We start from the raw sequence: 17,544 nt of genomic DNA on the forward strand, positions 1-17,544 counted from the left end.
GGCTCTCTGAGAGGGACGGAGGAATCAAACCCGGGTCGGCTGTGTGCAAGGCAAATGCCCTACCCGCTGTGCTATCGCTCCAGCTGATTTTTATCGCTGATAAAAACCAGAAAATTCTTTCTGTTAGAATTGCAGGTAACAAAGGTAGGTGGGATAACAGTCATTAAAACTTAGATGAATGGAAAACTTCATTGGAAACCTGGGGATTGTAACACACACTAGGAGAGGAAACCAGACATAACTGTGTATCTTTTGACACAACAGTCCAATCAAGGGGCTGGAGCAATAGCACAGCAGGTAGGGCATTTGCCTTGCACTTGGCCGACCTGGGTTCGATTCCCAGCATCCCATATGGTCCCCTGAGCACCACCAGGAGTAATTAATTCCTGAGTGCATGAGTCAGGAGTAACCCCTGTGCAACGCCGGGTGTGACCCAAAAAAAAAAAAAGTCCAATCAAGAAAGAGAAGAGCCTCGGGGCTGGAGCCATAGCACAGCGGGTAGGGCATTTGCCTTGCACGCGGCCGACCTGGGTTCGAATCCCAGCACCCCATATGGTCCCCTGAGCACCGCCAGGAGTAATTCCTGAGTGTAGAACCAGGAGTAACCCCTGTGCATTGCCAGGTGTGACCCAAAAAGCAAAAAAAAAAAAAAGAGAGAACAGCTTGGGAGCAAAATCACAGTGATAACGAACCATAAAGGAGCTTAACCCTGGAATACTGGACCAGGCTGCAGAAAAGGGACATTTTCACTTTGTCAGCTGCTCTAGGCCAACGTTTTACTAGTTTTCTTCTTGTTTATTTTATTCTAGCATTGGTTGTAACTGTGTAACTATTATTACTAAAATTACTGTTACCACAGATTAGAAAATACAGTGGTTTAGAGTATATAGGGTCTGGGCCAAGGGGAGGGCTCCAAGGGCTGGAGCAGAGGCTCTATGTGTGGAAGGCACGGGTGTGACCCTCAGCATGGGATAGTCCCCAGGCCACTGCCAGAAGCAACAGCCGAGCACTGACAGCCCTGGGAGTAACTTCTGAGCAGCACTAGCAGAGGTGAAAAAACCCAAAGACAAGACAAAAGAAAACTGAAAAAGAGTACAGGATTCCTGGGCAAGGAGGCTCCCCTTTCACTTGGAACACACTGCTTTTGCGAAAAAAATTGTAAAAAAAATTGTAAGGGCCAGTGTGGTAGTACTGCGGGTTGGGCATTGCTTTTCACGTGGCCAACCTGGGTTCGATTCCTGGCACCCCATATGGTCCCCCTGAACACAGCCAGGAGTAATCATTGACCACAGATCCAGGAGTAAACCCTGAGTGCTGCCAGGTGTGAAACTCCTCCCCCAAAAAACATAATATTTGGAGCTAGAGAGGTAGTCTCTTGTCCCCACGCTGGCTATCTTCACCGGGGCTTCTCGCAGGGGGTGGGTTGAGTTTCCCTCCCCACCCCGAGCAGAGCCCCCCAAGCCAAAGACCTCCAGAACCCAGCCACAGCCATGTTCAAAGCCCCTCTCTACACGTTCGGACGAGCCTCACGCATGAAGGTACTGGCAGAAGAACCCAGGTGTGTGGGACCCGGGGCTGAGACCTCCAAGCCTGCTTGGATCGGGAATGGGCCTTTTCCACTCAGATTCCCCATTTTCCAGTAGCTAGGCGGTCACACACAGACTGCCCCCGGTGCTGTGTAATCCCATCAATGGCCAACATCCAGAGACTATAAAACCAAGCTCCCAGAAGCTTGTAGCCTAGTTCTCCCTCTTGGAGAACCTGGCAAGCTACCAAGAGTTTCCTGCCCACATGGGAGAGCCTGGCAAGCTCCCCATGGCGTATTCATAAGCCAAAACCAGTAACAATGCTGGGTCTCATTCCCCTGACCCTGAAAGAGTCAATGCGGCACCATTGAGAAGGACGAGTGAAGAGAGGCTGCTAAAATCTCAGAGCTAGAACGAACGGAGATGTTACTGAGACAGAAAATCGACGATCAACGGTATGATGATGATGATGGTGATGATGATGATTTTTTTCTAAGGACCACACCTGGTGGTACTCAGGAGTTTCTAGGGATCTAATCCTGGCCCTGTGCACTCCAGGCACTTGCTCCACAGGCTATAATTTTGATTAAAAAGGTAAGGAGGGGCTGGTGTGATAGTACAGCGGGGAGGATGCTTGTTTCACATGTGACAGACTTGGGTTTGATATCCGCATCCCATATGTTCCCCTGAGTCCCACCGGGAGTGACTGATCCCTGAGCGCAGAGCCAGGAACATTGCTGGGTGTGGCTCAAAAACCAAAAACTAAGACCAACCAACCAACCAACCAACCAACAAAAATACCCAAAGTGTTCTTTAATTTATTTAAAAACAAAAAAGGTTTCAAGCATTCATTAACTTCAGGGCTTTGCTGCCTCTATTTTTTTATTGCTTACAGTATTCTCTAAATTTTGGGGGCCCGGATGTCAAACTGAGTTGAGGGCACCTCCTGCGCCTGGACACCTGAGCCCCCTTCATTGACCCCTTGAAGTCGACCTGCTGATGTCATAACCAGGAGCTCTACAAAAGAGGTCCTGAAGATTGTGGGATGCAGTTTGTCAAGGGGTCCTGGGATTGCGGGATGCGGTTTGTCAAAGGGTTCTGGGATTGTGGGATGTGATTTGTCATGTCAAGGGGTCGTTCCACTTCCTCTACTTCACTTCCAAGGATTGTCCAGAGAAGGGGTACTAGTTTCTTTTTTTTTGTAGTGGGTGTAGTATGAGTTTGGGGGATGGGGTCAGTGCCTTTCCCTGAGTTACCCCCAAATGGGCTAATGCATTGTAGGGGAAGGTGTCACAGTGGGCATGGGAAGGCTTTGGGGGGATCCCGACTCCCAACCTTCGGCTTTTCTAGGGATGTCCACCTTGGAAGGGTGACTTCACGTTCTGTGGAGGTCCAGGCCCAGTGGCCTCCATAGACGCTGGCCCTGGAGTGGTGACTGTCCCCTCACATCCTGTGGGGTCCGGCCCCCGTGGCCTTCAGGGTGCTTTCCAGGGACGCTGGCCCTGGAGTGGTGACTGTCCCCTCACATCCTGTGGGGTCCGGCCCCCGTGGCCTTCAGGGCGCTTTCCAGGGACGCTCGCCCTGGAGTGGTGACTGTCCCCTCACATCCTGTGGGGTCCGGCCCCCGTGGCCTTCAGGGCGCTTTCCAGGGACGCTCGCCCTGGAGTGGTGACTGTCCCCTCACATCCTGTGGGGTCCGGCCCCCGTGGCCTTCAGGGCGCTTTCCAGGGACGCTCGCCCTGGAGTGGTGACTGTCCCCTCACATCCTGTGGGGTCCGGCCCCCGTGGCCTTCAGGGCGCTTTCCAGGGACGCTCGCCCTGGAGTGGTGACTGTCCCCTCACATCCTGTGGGGTCCGGCCCCCGTGGCCTTCAGGGCGCTTTCCAGGGACGCTCGCCCTGGAGTGGTGACTGTCCCCTCACATCCTGTGGGGTCCGGCCCCCGTGGCCTTCAGGGCGCTTTCCAGGGACGCTCGCCCTGGAGTGTGGACTGGTGACTGTCCCCTCACGTGCTGTGGGAGTCTGTTCCCCCGTGGCCCACAGGGGTCTTTCTGGGGGTGGCCGCCCCGGAGCGGCGACTGTCCCCTCACGTGCTGCGGGGCTGCGAGGCCCCGGCCGCCCCCGGCGCTGAGGCGCGGGGCCCCATCCTCCCCCGACCGAGGCCGCGCGTGTGGTCCGCAGGGCGCGCTGGGAGGCGGGCGCGGGGGCGCGGACGCGGAGGGACAGGCGCGGCGAGACGGCGGCGGCCGGCCCGGCTTACTTACAGGCGGCCCGCCGGCTGCGGCCGCCATTTTGTAGGGTGGGCTGCGCCGACAGCGGGCGCGAGCCCCGCGCGCCTCAGCGGGACGACGTGGACGGCGCTGAGAGGAGGCGGGGAGCACGCGCGCGCGTGCCTGTGCGCGTTTGTGTGTGTGTGCGGGGGGATGTGTGTGCGCGCAAGCGCGCGCCTGGCTCCCGGGCGCCCCAGCGCGCCTGCGCACCCGCGCCGCCGCCGGAGGCGGGGTGGGGCCGGGCTCCCAAGTGCGCATGCTCGGCGGGAGCCCGCGCGGTACCTGGAGGAGGTGGAGGGGGCGAGGGAGCGAGGAGGCGGGTGCCAGGGCGCGTGCGCGGGGGAGCGGGGGGCCGCCGCGGAGGGGAGGGGGCTCCCGAGCACGCGCGCGGAGCCGGGGCCTCGGGGGAAGTCTCGCGAGATCTGCGGGTTGCTATATAGGTGCGCAGGGAACCCGCGTCCTTTCCCTGGTGCGATTCCGTCCTGCGCGGCGCTCCTCCGCTGCAGCGGCCGCGTGTCTCCGCTCGCCTTCTCCGCCGCGCCCGTGCGTGCCCCCACCCCATGGAAGATTCGATGGACATGGACATGAGCCCCCTGAGGCCCCAGAACTACCTTTTCGGTAACGGCCGGGGGGGCGCGCCGGAGCCAGGCCGAGCGGGGCCTGCCGCCGTGGCTGGGGCGGTGGTGGCCGGGGGGCGGGGGTGGGAGTCGGTGGTCTCGGCCTGGGCGGCTGCAGGCCCCGAGGAGTGGCCAGCGGCCGCCGGGGCCCTGCAGAGCCGGTGATGCTGGGCGTGCGCGCTGCAGGACCCCGGGCCTGTGTGGGGTCGAAATAAACGTGGGGCGGGCCCGCGGGGCGTCCGCCCGCCGGCCCCGGGCACGCGATTGGCAGAGACCCTCTCTCCTTATTTTATTTTATTTTTCCAGCTCCCCCGTCCCCTTCGCTGGGGGCGGTTAAATTGCGTTCTGAGCCCTGGGTGCCGGGACGAGGCTGGGCGGTGATGCTGCGGGGCGGGAGGTGGGCTCGTGGGGAGGGGCCCGGGCCCCCTCTCCTGCCCAGAGGGGTGCAGGGGACAACCAGCCCCGTGGTGGGCTGGGGGCTTGGGGCTCCAGGTGGAGACTGAGCCCCCCCGCCCCCGGGCATCGTCCGGTTGCTGGGGGAGGGGAGGCGCGGCGGGGTGTGTGAAGGCCGCAACCGCTGGGAGCACGTGGTTGCCACGTGGTTGGGGGGAGGAGGGGGTGTGGGCGCTCCATCCGGGCCTCCGGGGGTATCCCGGCCCCCCGCCTCCGGAGGTTTCTGTGGGGCCGCCGGGAGGGGAAGGTGGGGCGCCGTGGGAGGTGGTCGCGCCCGGGGTTTCCGAGGTCTTTGTTCAGGGCTTTCCCCTTGATGGGGGATTGCTGCCCTCCCCCCGGTGCCGCTGCGGTACCTGGGATTTCCCCCCCCCTTGGCCGAAGGTGGTCCTTTTGGGGGAGGTGTCTTTAAGGGGGAGGGTTCTCGGTCTTACAGTGGGACCTGCTACCGGTACTGAATAAAGGAGGCGCGGGAGGTGGTAGGTGTAGGTTGCAAAAGCTTTTGTTTAAAAGCAAAAACAAAAAACAAAACAAAGGCTGCTGGTTAGTCCGTAAAGACCTGGGGCTGTTGAATTCCCCCTTCCGGGCAGGGAAGCGTCGGCCCGCGGGCAGGCTGGATCCCCTGCTAATGGCCTGCCTGCTCCGGTGTTACTTGTTTCAAGGGCGGCCTTAGGCACCGCGCACCTCAAGCCCCGAGCTGGTTTTCTTTCTATACCATATGGATACATTTCGATTGAGCAACTTGGCGTGTACCAGTAGCATTTGGTGGGCAGTTAAATGTCCTTACTTGATGCAGCTTTGGTCCTCGCAGTGTTTGGGTGTGCTGGAACCCGGGGACAAGGACAGCTTCTGCTACTAAATAGCCTGCTGCCACCTGTGTCCCTTACCTACATCCTTGCCTTGACATAATTAATTGGAAGGCTGGGCACGTGTGCATTCGTGTAGATGCCTGTAACAAGTCTTAAACTTTAACATTGTATGTCTGGATGGAGTTTACCAGTGTGCGGAATTTCCCCTTAAGATTTTTGCAAACTCTCCTGGCCTGCTTCCACAGTGTCGTCTTTTAAGTTACTGGTTGCTTTTTCTCCTGTACAGGTTGTGAGCTAAAGGCAGACAAAGATTATCATTTTAAAGTGGATAATGATGAAAATGAGCACCAGCTGTCTTTGAGAACGGTAGGGGACTTTCAAAAATGACTATTGGATCTCTCTTGATTTCCGCTTTAGTTCCTATCCATGCACCATATCTGCATCCTTTCTACAATTGTGACTTTGTTGCTGCGTGTAGACTGTGTCCATGTGGCATCTTTACCTCTCGGTTTTCTTAACAGGTAAAGTCCACTTAACTTTTGTTAGTCCCTGGAGTGTAGTGAGATCATCCCTCTGGGTTCTAAGCCCATCTTACGCTTAGCACATACTAGGTGCTCGCTCTGAGGGGGCATAAATCAAGGAACCTGCTGATCAGGATACAGAAATGTAGTGCCTCCTTTGCATGTGACTGAGTCCAGTTCAATCCCCGGCATCCCGTGGGGTCCCTTGAACACAGCAGGATATGGCCCCAAAACAAATGATCACAAATATCCAAATAGGAGCATCTGATGCTGTCCCGTTAAGCGTGAAAACATTGGCACTAGTGCCATTAGTGGAAGGTCGCGGACTGCTTCACCTGTCCTGCGCCCAGAGCCTGAAGTTCTGTTCTTTCTGTTCGCAGGTCAGCTTGGGGGCTGGTGCCAAGGATGAGCTGCACATCGTTGAAGCAGAAGCCATGAATTATGAAGGCAGTCCGATTAAAGTGACGCTGGCAACTTTGAAAATGTCGGTGCAGCCAACGGTGAGAATAGGACCCACACTTAGGATTCCGTGTCAGTTAAATCCAGTCGTTTCCCAAGTGGGTTGGAAAAATGGGATGAGGGAACGAGTAGCTTTGAGTGCATTTTGGAGACACTTGACTGGCTTTGCTTAGCGATTAGGGGGCATGGTCCACATTAGTTTGGGAACCTCTGGTTTGACCCTATCCCATGTTTAAATTCTACCAAGAGGATAGAATAGGGTATTTGGACACCGCTGTGTCTGGCAGTGGGGCTGGGGGGTTGGGTTTTGAGCGTGGTTATCAGAGGTGCTTGGGCTGTATCTTGTGGGTTTGCTGAGCATACCTGGAATGCGCACGTGGTAAGTAGGAATCACGGCACGCGCTTCGCCTTTCCGGCCACAAAACTCAGTGACTTTCGCAATCTGCTCCAGGTTTCCCTTGGGGGCTTTGAGATCACCCCACCGGTTGTTCTGCGGTTGAAGTGCGGTTCCGGGCCGGTGCACATCTCCGGGCAGCACTTGGTCGGTAGGTGACTGCTTGGGGCAGGGGGCGGGAGGGGGGGGACCTGGGAAGGCTTCTGGCGAGTCCCTTCTTTGAGAGTGACTAATAAGGGTCTGTTTCAGCCGTAGAGGAAGACGCAGAGTCAGAAGATGAAGAGGACGACGACGTGAAGCTCCTGAGCATATCTGGAAAGCGTTCTGCTCCTGGGGGCGGCAGCAAGGTGCCACAGGTGTGTGGGGCCTTTCTTTTACTGGGGCCCTCCATGGCGGGGGTCTTGGGGTGTCCGGGCCCGAGTCTGAACACCGGACCTGCATTCAGCTCTTCTCCGGGGATGTCTAGTCCTTTAATTCAGGACTTTGGGATCACTGCTTGTTCCTGAGATAATTGATCTGTGTTTTTTGTTTTTTGAAGAAAAAAGTAAAACTTGCTGCAGATGAGGATGAAGACGATGACGATGATGACGACGATGATGAGGAAGAGTGAGTGTGATCTTGGACACTTTGCAGTTGCATGGGGCAGTTCAAGAAAACCATTCACCGGGTTCCTCTGGCAGGAGGAACTAAGGAAAGGAAGGGTGAAGTGCTCACATGCTGGTGTGGGAAAATAATAAAACATGGACAGGGTACTGGTGGGCTTGTGGGCCTTTCAGGGCATTGCATCTTCATTGTTAGACAATACCAATGCGACATTTCCTAGAGGAGTAACAGTCTGGAGCCAGGGCATATCATGTTATAAGGGGAGTGATTTGAATAATGCAGCTGCTTCTTTCATTCCTGAAAGGTGTATAGTGAGGTTCTAAATGAGATTTGATGGTTGAGTTTGATCACTGATCACACCCAGGCGAACGTGTACAGGACATAACTGCCCGTAAGTTGTCCTTCCTACATGCAGTGGCATCTGGAACTCAAACAAGTAGGAGGCCTTCTGAGTTCTCAGTGTCCAGGGTTAGTGAATGTCCAGCTAATTCACTGATATGATCTTGGAGAAGGAACTAACTGGTACTGGGGAGTGTCTGCTGGACACAACTCGGCACACTGGCAACCTTGGCTGTTTCCATCTTCGTGTCTCTGAGTGGTCTTTGTTTAGGTAGCAAGAGAGGAAGAGTAGATGTTAGCAGCAAGTTTCCAGAAAGGGGAAGAATTCTTGCATAAGCAGGAAGAGTTCATGCCTTGGGGCAAAAGATTCGGTGGCATTTTGGTCTTGCAACAACCATGGAAAGTGATTACTTGAGGCTGAAATGGTGTGGAGGCTGGAGGCCAGGGAAGGTCCAGAGGGGCTCCAGCAGCCGCAGTTGCTCGGGCTGTTATGCAGCAATGCAGCGGGCCCAGTGGAGGACATTTTAGCCGGAGCCATAGTGCAGCGGAAGGGCGCAGGCCTTGCACACAGCCATCCTGCGCTCAGTCCTTATGTCCCAGCTGGTCCCCTGAGCACCGCTGGGTGTGGGTCAGAAACAAGCATCATCTAAGTCGGGGATATCCTAGTCAGTTGCTTATAAAAATCTTGGTACTTGATTCTTCATGGGCGGTGGAGGAAGAATTCATAGTCCAGAATTAACCCACAGACTCTTAAGAAATCACCTGAACTGCCCTCAGTCTCTTTGGTATGCCAGTTTCACCCTCCCTGTCATACTGGAACAATGGCTGTTCCCATGCAGAGAGTATGCTTTCAGGAAAAATGGGAACAGGAAACACCCCCCCACACACACACACACTGGTCAATAACTTAGATGTTAACTGTAACTGCAGTAGAAATGGTCTTGTGAACTGATTGTTTGCAAGATTGTTGCTTCTTTGACACATACCAACATTAGGGTATAAGGATTGTTTCCATTTTAAAAAACAAATGTTAGAACAAATAATTTACCTCTAACAGGTGAATTTTTAAATTTTTTTAAAAAAATATTCTTGATGGGGGCTGGAGCGATAGCACAGCAGGTAGGGCATTTTACCTTGCACGCAGCTGACCCGGGTTCGATTCCCAACATCCCATATGGTCCCCCGAGCACCACCAGGAGTAATTCCTGAGTGCAGAGCCAGGAGGAACCCCTGAACATCATCAGATGTGACCCAAAAAGCAAAATAATAATAATAAAAATAAAAATAAAGATACATTTAAAAAAAACTATTTTGATGAAGACCTTTTTTCTATAAAGCATTTCACCACTTTGGGTGCCAAATCCTAGAATATACCTGAACACAAAATTGAATGAAAGTAGGTAATGAGGTTTTTTTTAAATTCAATATTATTTCTGTTCCTGCTCACTCTTGTTAATGTGATGAGGCCACTGGCCCTCCCCTCCCCCAGTATCTATACAGATTCTGTACCTGGAGCTCTGTGCCACTGCCATTGAAGCCATCCCATTTCACGTGTCTTCAAACTTCATCCACGCACAGCAGCATTTCTTTGGGGCCCGGGATCGCTCAGTATTAACAGCCATTTGTATTAGATAATATGACCCAAACCTGGGTTCTGGCACCTCCCCTCACCCCCAAAAAAGACAAAATATTTTTCACTGTGACAGTTTGGTCTTCCTTTAGCCAGTGTGGGACATTGGGTTTTCTTGCATTTCCTATCTCACTGCCACATGAGAACTTGGATGCATGGACCCTCCCCCAAATGTGCTGGTGCATCCCCAGGTTGGGACATTTTTCGCAGGTCTCAGTGGCAGGCCTTGTGGTTTGTGCTCCTTGCAGGAGTGGGTGCCGAGTCAGTAACTTTTATCCTCTCTCTAGTGATGACGACGACGACTTCGATGATGAGGAAGCAGAAGAAAAAGCTCCAGTCAAGAAAGTAAGTGCGAGGGGCTGGAGCGATAGTACAGCGGGTAGGGCGTTTGCTTTGCACGTGGCCGACCCGGGTTCGCTTCCCAGCATCCCATATGGTCCCGCGGGCAAGATTGCCAGAAATGGCAAGACAGTAAGGTTTTATTTAGTTAGTGCCTTACCGCTAAAGTCTGTGGTCTGAACTAGTTTGTTAAGCTCTGCGGGCAGTGGGATGGGAGATGATCTCCTCCTGTTGTCTCCTGTGAACCCTTCCAGAAGCCTTTTGTCTTCTGAATTATTGCCCATTTCGGCCTTGGTGATTTTCTTACGTGCTTTAAGCAGTTTTATTTATACCAGTGTCTGTTGTGTAGACATTGATTTCAGATCAATTTCTTGTTGCAGTCTATACGAGATACTCCAACCAAGAACGCACAAAAGTCAAACCAGAATGGAAAAGACTCAAAACCATCCACACCACGATCAAAAGTAAGTGGCAAAAACCCCAGCCCTCCAGTGAAGCAGCTGGGGAAGCTCCAGTTCTGCTGGCAGGCTGGGTCGTCAGCTTGAGACTCGGTGGAACTGAAAGGAAACCAGAGCAGGGATGAGCTGGCTGGCTTTGAAGGACAAACTGCACTTCACTCAGTGAGCAGCTGTCCTTCAAAGATAAGACTAGAAAACACAAAAGTGCATTGAGTTTTAAGAACACTTGTTAAGAAATTGAACCTAATTTTCCCCCCATAGGGCCAAGACTCTTTCAAAAAACAGGAGAAAACTCCTAAAACACCAAAAGGGCCCAGTTCTGTAGAAGACATTAAGGCAAAAATGCAAGCAAGTATAGAAAAAGTGAGTATCCCTGTGTTTCCTTAAACTGGATCCAGTGGGGAGGGTATGTGGCTTCCTTGTTAGATGCCTCCTACATGATTTAACTCAAATGTGAGGTTCCTTGTGCTTTGTCCTGTGTGGAGAGGTGATACCAAGAAAAGCCTTGTCTGGTGTGAGGCGCTGCCTGCCAGCAGGGGGCAGAAGAGTCTCAGCTGTGCACAGCTGTCGCGATTGCAGATGCTGGCTCCTGGCTGGGTCCTTTCTTGGACTGTCTGGGCTTGTGGATCCAGTGAAACTTGACACACCGCTGTCCTTTGCTGTGTTTCCCTCACCTAATTATATTTGTAGCTCCCTCAAAGAGTGACTGATAGTCACTATATGGTGAAAATTGAAGCGAGCTTAAAATTTTCTAGTTGATAGAGAAAATGTGAAATTGTGCTAATACTTTGAAAATAATTGGGTGTTCATTCTATTGTTTCCTCCAACTGTCCTAATGAAGGCACTGCCAAATTTTGATGAAAGATGGGAGAAATGTAAACTGATTTCCTCTTCAATATCATAAACCCTTAGACTCGGGGTTACACTGGACTCACAGGTTATTGTGTACTAAATGGTCTAAATGACCATTTGGGTCTCTGGCCTGGAAAGTGTTGAAAAGAGGAAAGTGTCTCAAATTTGATACTTCAAAGTGGTTGAATATGGTAGGCAGTCCAGCAGACATCTGAGTGACCTCGGTCTCTAGCTCACTGTCTCTGGGTCTGTACACCGGAACTGGGCTCCTGGGCATACAAGACCTTTCCAGCTCTTCGTGATGCGTGGCATGTTTTTTTAAAAGTAGATGGCGGGAACTTGGGCAGAATATTAGCTTGAGTGTCTGTGGAGGTGTCCTCTGGGCCTAAATCAGACTCACCAAGATGATAAGCCTTGGAAGGAGAGGTGTGGACCATCTAGTATGTGATAATGCAAGACCCCTGTCCTCTGTACCTGAACGTCACTTTTGTCTTCATAGGGTGGTTCTCTTCCCAAAGTGGAAGCCAAGTTCATCAATTACGTGAAGAATTGCTTCCGGATGACCGACCAGGAGGTAACAGGATTTTTTGGAAACATGATCGAACTTAGGATTCTTAAATCTTTTAAATGGAGTGCTTGGAAATTCTTGAGAATTTATTTGGCAGCCACGAGAAGATAGCTTTAAGTATATTTTTCCACGCTTTGTACAGTGGGCAGATCGCGTGGTTGCTGGATTCGACTTTTTTTTTTTTCCCTCCCTTGATTTTTGGTTAAGGAAATGAGCTGTGGTTTTCCTTGCTGCCTCCTTTGGCTACCTGGGGCTGCCTGGCCCTCAGTTTGTGAGAGTTGGTAGGAAAGAGCGTTTCCTCCATTGATTTGAAAGGAAGTGCGGGTGCTGTGCTTCTGCAGGCCTTGCTGTGAGAGCTGGAAACTGCACAGTCAGCAGGCTGAGGCGGTAAACATGTACTGGGGCACCTAGCACAGGAGACACGGTGCCGTCAACCCGCACCAAAGTCATCCTCAGAAACAAGGTGCAGGTGAAAGCTGTGGCCGTAGAGCAGGGCGGCCGAGCCACTTAGGGCCGGAGGAGGCTCAGTGAGGCTGGGTGGTGGCCTGAGCTCCAGGGCTTGGGAATGAGGAAATGAATGCTTTGGTGTAGGCTCTTTGTTAAAGAGCAACTCAGAATATTCATAGGATCTGAATATGTGAATTTTCAGCAAAGACCATATATATGTACCTAAGGACAGCTTGGTCTGGACAGACTTGTAGTCTGCTAGCAATAGGAGCTTTTTGCTTTTTGGGTCACTCCCAGCATTGCACAGGGGTTACTCTTGGCTCTGCACTCAGGAATTACCCCTGGTGGTGCTCGGGGGGCCATAACGGATGCTGGGAATCGAGCCCGGGTCGGCTGCATGCAAGACAAACGCCCTACCCACTGTGCTATCGCTCCAGCCCCTTCATTAAATCTTAGCACACAGAAGGATATAGGAAATGTAAAAATTCCTTGGTTTGTATCAGCCATTTCTGTAAAATAGGGAGCTGAGGAAATGTGATTCATGGGTTGTTTCTTGTTTTTTTGTTGTTGTGGTTGTGGGGTTTCTTTTCCCCTCCTTTTTAGTACTCCATGTACACGTGCATTTGTATTTGTAGACTTAGAAATCAGCTTAGCTGCTTTATTTTTTTTTGCCCCAGTCCTAACGCTGAATCAATGTTTGCCAAATTGGTCTCAATCCTGCCTCTTAATTTCCTGTACTAAGCTGTTCGGTGAATTGGTACAATTGGCTTTGCTTACAAAGAATCCCATGATTCTATGTCTGAATGGAAGTATTTGAAGTTAAATTATTCTGAGTATAAATTGCTTTGAAGTAAGTTCTTAATTATGTAGCACGGACCTTTCTGGCAGTGGGATGAAAAATGGATCTGTTGGGCTGTACGGAGAGACGGGGTTTGATTTATTGGTGTCTGTGAAGTGTTGTGCTTCCCTAACCGCATTGCCTTTTTTTTTTTTCCAGGCTATTCAAGATCTCTGGCAGTGGAGGAAGTCTCTTTAAGAAAATAGTTTAAACAGTTTGTTAAAAGATTTTCCGTCTTATTTCATTTCTGTAACATTGATATCTGGCTGTCCTTTTTATAATGCAGAGCGAGAACTTTCCCTGCCGTGTCTGATAAATGTTGTCCAGGTTCCATAGCCAAGAATGTGTTGTCCAAAATGCCTGTTTAGTTTTTAAGGATGGAACTCCACCCTTTCACTTGGTTTTAAGTATGTATGGAATGTTATGATAGGACATAGTAGTAGAGGTGGTCAGACAGATGGGAATGGTGGGGAGACGAAAATATACATGTGAAATAAACTCAGTATTTTAATAAAGTAGCACTGCTTCTCTATTATTTCCCGCCAGCCTTCGTCAGAAAAAAGAAATGCCCCTAGTTCAGTAGTACACGCTCAAGTCTGATGATAAATCATTTGCCTTAACCCCCCTCCAGAGGGGTTATCCCCCAGATGACATTTGCCACTGAAGGGTTAGTGCTTAGACTTTACATCTGATACTTTTTTTCCACCAGTCTCGGACCTTCCCACCTGGCCAGCCTCTTTCCGCTCCCCAAAAAACTGGCAGCCATCCTCAACCCAGTTCTTAGAACAAACTGAGTTATTTTCTTTGATTTCCCCAGAATAATAGTGCACATCAGTGCAGTTTGGATGTGCGGGAGGGAGTGTTTGCAGGCCTCCCCGAGGACATCGGGCTAGTCCTGTAGGCCCTGGTGACAGATGTCTGCCCACTGCCAGGCTCAGTTGGATCCTGGCTGGGGCATCTGCAATACCTGGATAAGCGAGTAGTTTTCCTGCTAAGAGCAGGGAGGGGAGGTGGCAGGCACTGGCCCCCTTGGCAGTGGTCAGGGCTCATAAATAATCCTGAATGTTCTCTAGGATATTCTTCCTCGGTCCTTTTCCTTTAAACTTGAGGAAAGAGACTGAACTTTTTGTTTTCTTGTGTGCTTGGTTTTTTGGGGTGTAGACAAACCTGAAGAGTCGTTCCCCATCCATCACTTTGCGGCTTAGTCTATCAGCAGCTCACTCCGTGCTGACCAAGCTAGAGGACGTGCCGGAGGCTGCGGGCACTGGCGGGCCCTGCAGGTAATTTTCCCAGTGATAGGTGAGGCGAGTGGTCATTTAGACATGTTTTGTTTGGGACCACGTGGCAGTGCTCAGGGACCATGTGGGGTGCTGCAAGGCGAGCACCTTGCTGGCTGTGCTCTCCAGCCCCATAGACCGTTTCTTGCGCTGGTGTTAATGCCGATACCCGCTTTTCCTCTCAGGACATACCTCCCCTGGAGCAGCTCTGCATACATTTTAACAGGTTTTATAGGAGGGTGTAAGTACATCGGCTTGATTGAAAGGGTTGCATGCACACAAACCAAGTAAGTGCTGTGTGTTTGGATTTGGGGCCACACTGGGCAGTGCACAGAACTTGCTCCTGGTGGTGCTGGGGAGTGAATCTGGGTCGGCCACATGCGAGGCCAGTAACTATATACTGTTCTGAGATCCCTTCTTATCTCATAGGGGCCACACCTGCCACTGCCCAGCCGCCTGGTGGGGCTGGGGTTGGCAGGGCCAGCACCCTCCCTACTTGACTATTGCTCAAACCCCTTCAATGTGGACATGAAAATTCAGGCAGTTGTTGGCTGCCTTTTCTCTCCTGGATTTTTGGGCCACAGTTTGCTGTTGGCTTTGGTTTTATGCTCCTGAGGGAGCTCTGCGGGCTAGCTGTGGTGCTGACAAGCAAGGCCAGCGCCTTAACCAAGACTAGCCATCTAGAAATTGGTGTCTGCGCACACCTGACATCAGTGTTCCCCAGGTTCAGAGCATTGCCTTCCTGGGACAGTTAGGAGTATGTGCGCATGTGTGTTTACCCCAAACATCGATGCTGGGGGTGGCCCTCCCAGGCCCTGAGGTTGGCTCTTTAGTATTGGGGTTCATTAAACTTCACTGTTAAGCAATTGATTGGCTCTTTTTGTCTTGCTACTGACCCTCTGACAGCTAATCGGATTCAATAACTGTTTCTGCTCAGTGTTGAGATTGAGGGTGGAGCTCTCGCTTGCTGTGCTGTCCTGTCCCCCTGGTTAATGGTGCTAGTTATTAGATAATAACCAAGTTTGGTGGTGATCTGAACATTTACTCCTGGGCTTGTAAATAAGGGGATCAAGTGGGGGTTGCCATTTATTTTGAATGATTGAGGTACCTGTTGTAGAACACAAATGTTTGTTCCTGCCCCCTGCCATCCTAAAGCTCTTACTAATTTTCAAAAGAACAAGAATAAAAGACAATTGCTTTTCCTTTGTCTCGAGTAATTTTTCTGTATTTATTAGAAGGATCTGTGAGAGAAACTGGGCTTGTTCTTAGTCCTGAAAACTTAGAGTACATCCACAAGGAATAGTATTTGAGTCTCAAAATGTCTTTTACTTATGAACTGGTGGTGGAGTAACTTGCATTTTTGTCTGCCATTCTCTGAATGTGATTATAAATAACTTAGTCCTGGGCCTTAGACCCCATTTACTCTGTAGGCTTCTTTTTTTCTTTTTGGGTCACACCTTGCGATGCACAGGGGTTACTCCTGGCTCTGCACTCAGGAATTACCCCTGGTGGTGCTCAGGGGACCATATGGGACGCTGGGAATTGAACCCGGGTCGGCCGTGTGCAAGGCAAACGCCCTACCCGCTGTGCCATCGCTCCAGCCCTCTGTAGGCATTTTCTTTGGTCTTTGTTTTCATTTACCAGCACACAGTAGTGTTGATCCCCTTGTAACCTCTGAAAGGAATGAGTGAGTTAACTTGTGTTTTGTCTTTCATTTTCTTCACCCACAAAACACCCTCCAGACACCCCTGCCATCAAGCTGCAGTGATCTTCAACAGCTTCTCTACCTTTATAATTGGACAGAAAGGTCTCAGGTCCTTGCAGGTGCGTTTCCCTACGGAGTACTGATCCTTCTCACGAAAAAGGGCATGTGCTAGGGAGAGCTGTGGGCCAGGAGCCATGGCTGGGTTGTCACCCCTGAATGCTGGCGCTCATTGAGATGGGGCTGGCTTTTTTGGGTGTTTTTCTGACACCCAGCCATGCTGAGGGGTCACTCCTGGCTCTGCACTCAGGAATTACTCCAGGCAGTGCTTGGGGGACCATACGGGATGCCGGGGATCGAACCCCAGTCATCCACATTCAATGCAAATGCCCCACCCACTATACTATTGTTGCTCTGGCCCCTGGGCTGTTATTTGTGGGTGATCAGGTAAGACTCTGGAACAGGGGTGGGGGGGACCTACTAGCGCACTTGGGCAGTAAAGGACCTGTCAAGAGTTCTCATTTGGTGGCTTGAATGTCATTGTGAGGAGGCAGTGACCTCCCCTTCCCACCAGCATTTGGGACAGCTACTGTTGCTTTCTAAGCTGGAGCTTGCCGGTGTCTGTTTGTTTTGCTTTTTGGGTCACACCCAACAGTGTACAGGGGTTACTCCTGGCTTTGCACTCAGGAATTACTCCTGGCGGTGCTCGGGGGGACCATATGGGATGCTGGGAATTGAACCCGGGTCGGCCGCGTGCAAGGCAAATGCCCTCCCCGCCGTGCTATCGCTCCAGCCCCTGCAGGTGTCAGTTTAGATCATTGTTGGGCACCTGCAGGCTGGCACCTGACCTGCACCACAGGTCCGCTCTTCCTGGCACGCACAGCGAGTGGTTTTCGATCTTTACGAACCTGCACATCTGTGGGGCAGTGGCTGAAGACTCAAGGGTCTACGATACAACTGACCATATGTTTAGTGAAGGGGAAGGTCAACAGGATGAGGAAGAGGGATAGTTTGATTATCCAAGAGGAAAGGGGTGACAAATACTGAACTTCAGTCAGGGGGTGTGGGTTCTGGGGTGAATGGGGTCCAAGTTACTTCACTGCAGACAGCCCAGGCTTCCCAGTGCCAAAGATCCAGTTGTTCCCTGACTCATGAACTTGGCATCAGAGATTCTGTTTGAAGCCGCGCTGGTTTTGGAAAACATTGGGAGTCTGAAGTGCTTTTGTTCAAGCGTCTCGGTCCTACTGGAGCTATGAGTCCACCTTTCCGAGCTGGGGAATGCTCCCGTCCAAGATAATCTGCCCTTCAGATGATCCTGAACTCTACCGGCCGGGCCTGGAGAGGTGGGACAGTATCTTGTTCGTCATTTCACACTGGGCTGGAAGAGTCTGCTAGAATGCAGGACAGCTGCCCCACGGCTCTGCGGAGAGCCATCCTGGAGGGCCAC

The 17,544-nt window shown here is 51.7% G+C and overlaps 1 protein-coding gene across 1 annotated transcript; it reads left to right on the forward strand.

Annotated features, from left to right (window-relative positions):
* Positions 1 to 4,185: 4,185 nt before the first annotated feature.
* NPM1 (nucleophosmin 1) lies at positions 4,186 to 15,602 on the forward strand. Its single transcript, XM_055127740.1, has 11 exons — positions 4,186 to 4,412; positions 5,957 to 6,036; positions 6,572 to 6,691; positions 7,102 to 7,195; positions 7,294 to 7,400; positions 7,583 to 7,650; positions 9,904 to 9,961; positions 10,336 to 10,419; positions 10,675 to 10,776; positions 11,765 to 11,839; positions 13,278 to 15,602. The coding sequence occupies exons 1-11, from the start codon at positions 4,355 to 4,357 to the stop codon at positions 13,314 to 13,316; spliced, it is 885 nt and encodes a 294-aa protein (XP_054983715.1). The 5' UTR covers positions 4,186 to 4,354; the 3' UTR covers positions 13,317 to 15,602.
* Positions 15,603 to 17,544: the final 1,942 nt, after the last annotated feature.

Source organism: Sorex araneus, chromosome 2 (genome assembly GCF_027595985.1).
Source record: "Sorex araneus isolate mSorAra2 chromosome 2, mSorAra2.pri, whole genome shotgun sequence".
Classification (NCBI taxonomy): Eukaryota; Metazoa; Chordata; class Mammalia; order Eulipotyphla; family Soricidae; genus Sorex; species Sorex araneus.

Excerpts from the sequence above, each read along its gene's own strand:
- NPM1 (XM_055127740.1), top strand. The coding sequence starts at position 4,355 with ATGGAAGATTCGATGGACATGGACATGAGCCCCCTGAGGCCCCAGAAC. Across the intron at positions 4,413-5,956 it reads GCCCCAGAACTACCTTTTCG|GTTGTGAGCTAAAGGCAGAC; the intron begins GTAACGGCCGGG and ends TCTCCTGTACAG. Across the intron at positions 11,840-13,277 it reads TCCGGATGACCGACCAGGAG|GCTATTCAAGATCTCTGGCA; the intron begins GTAACAGGATTT and ends TTTTTTTTCCAG.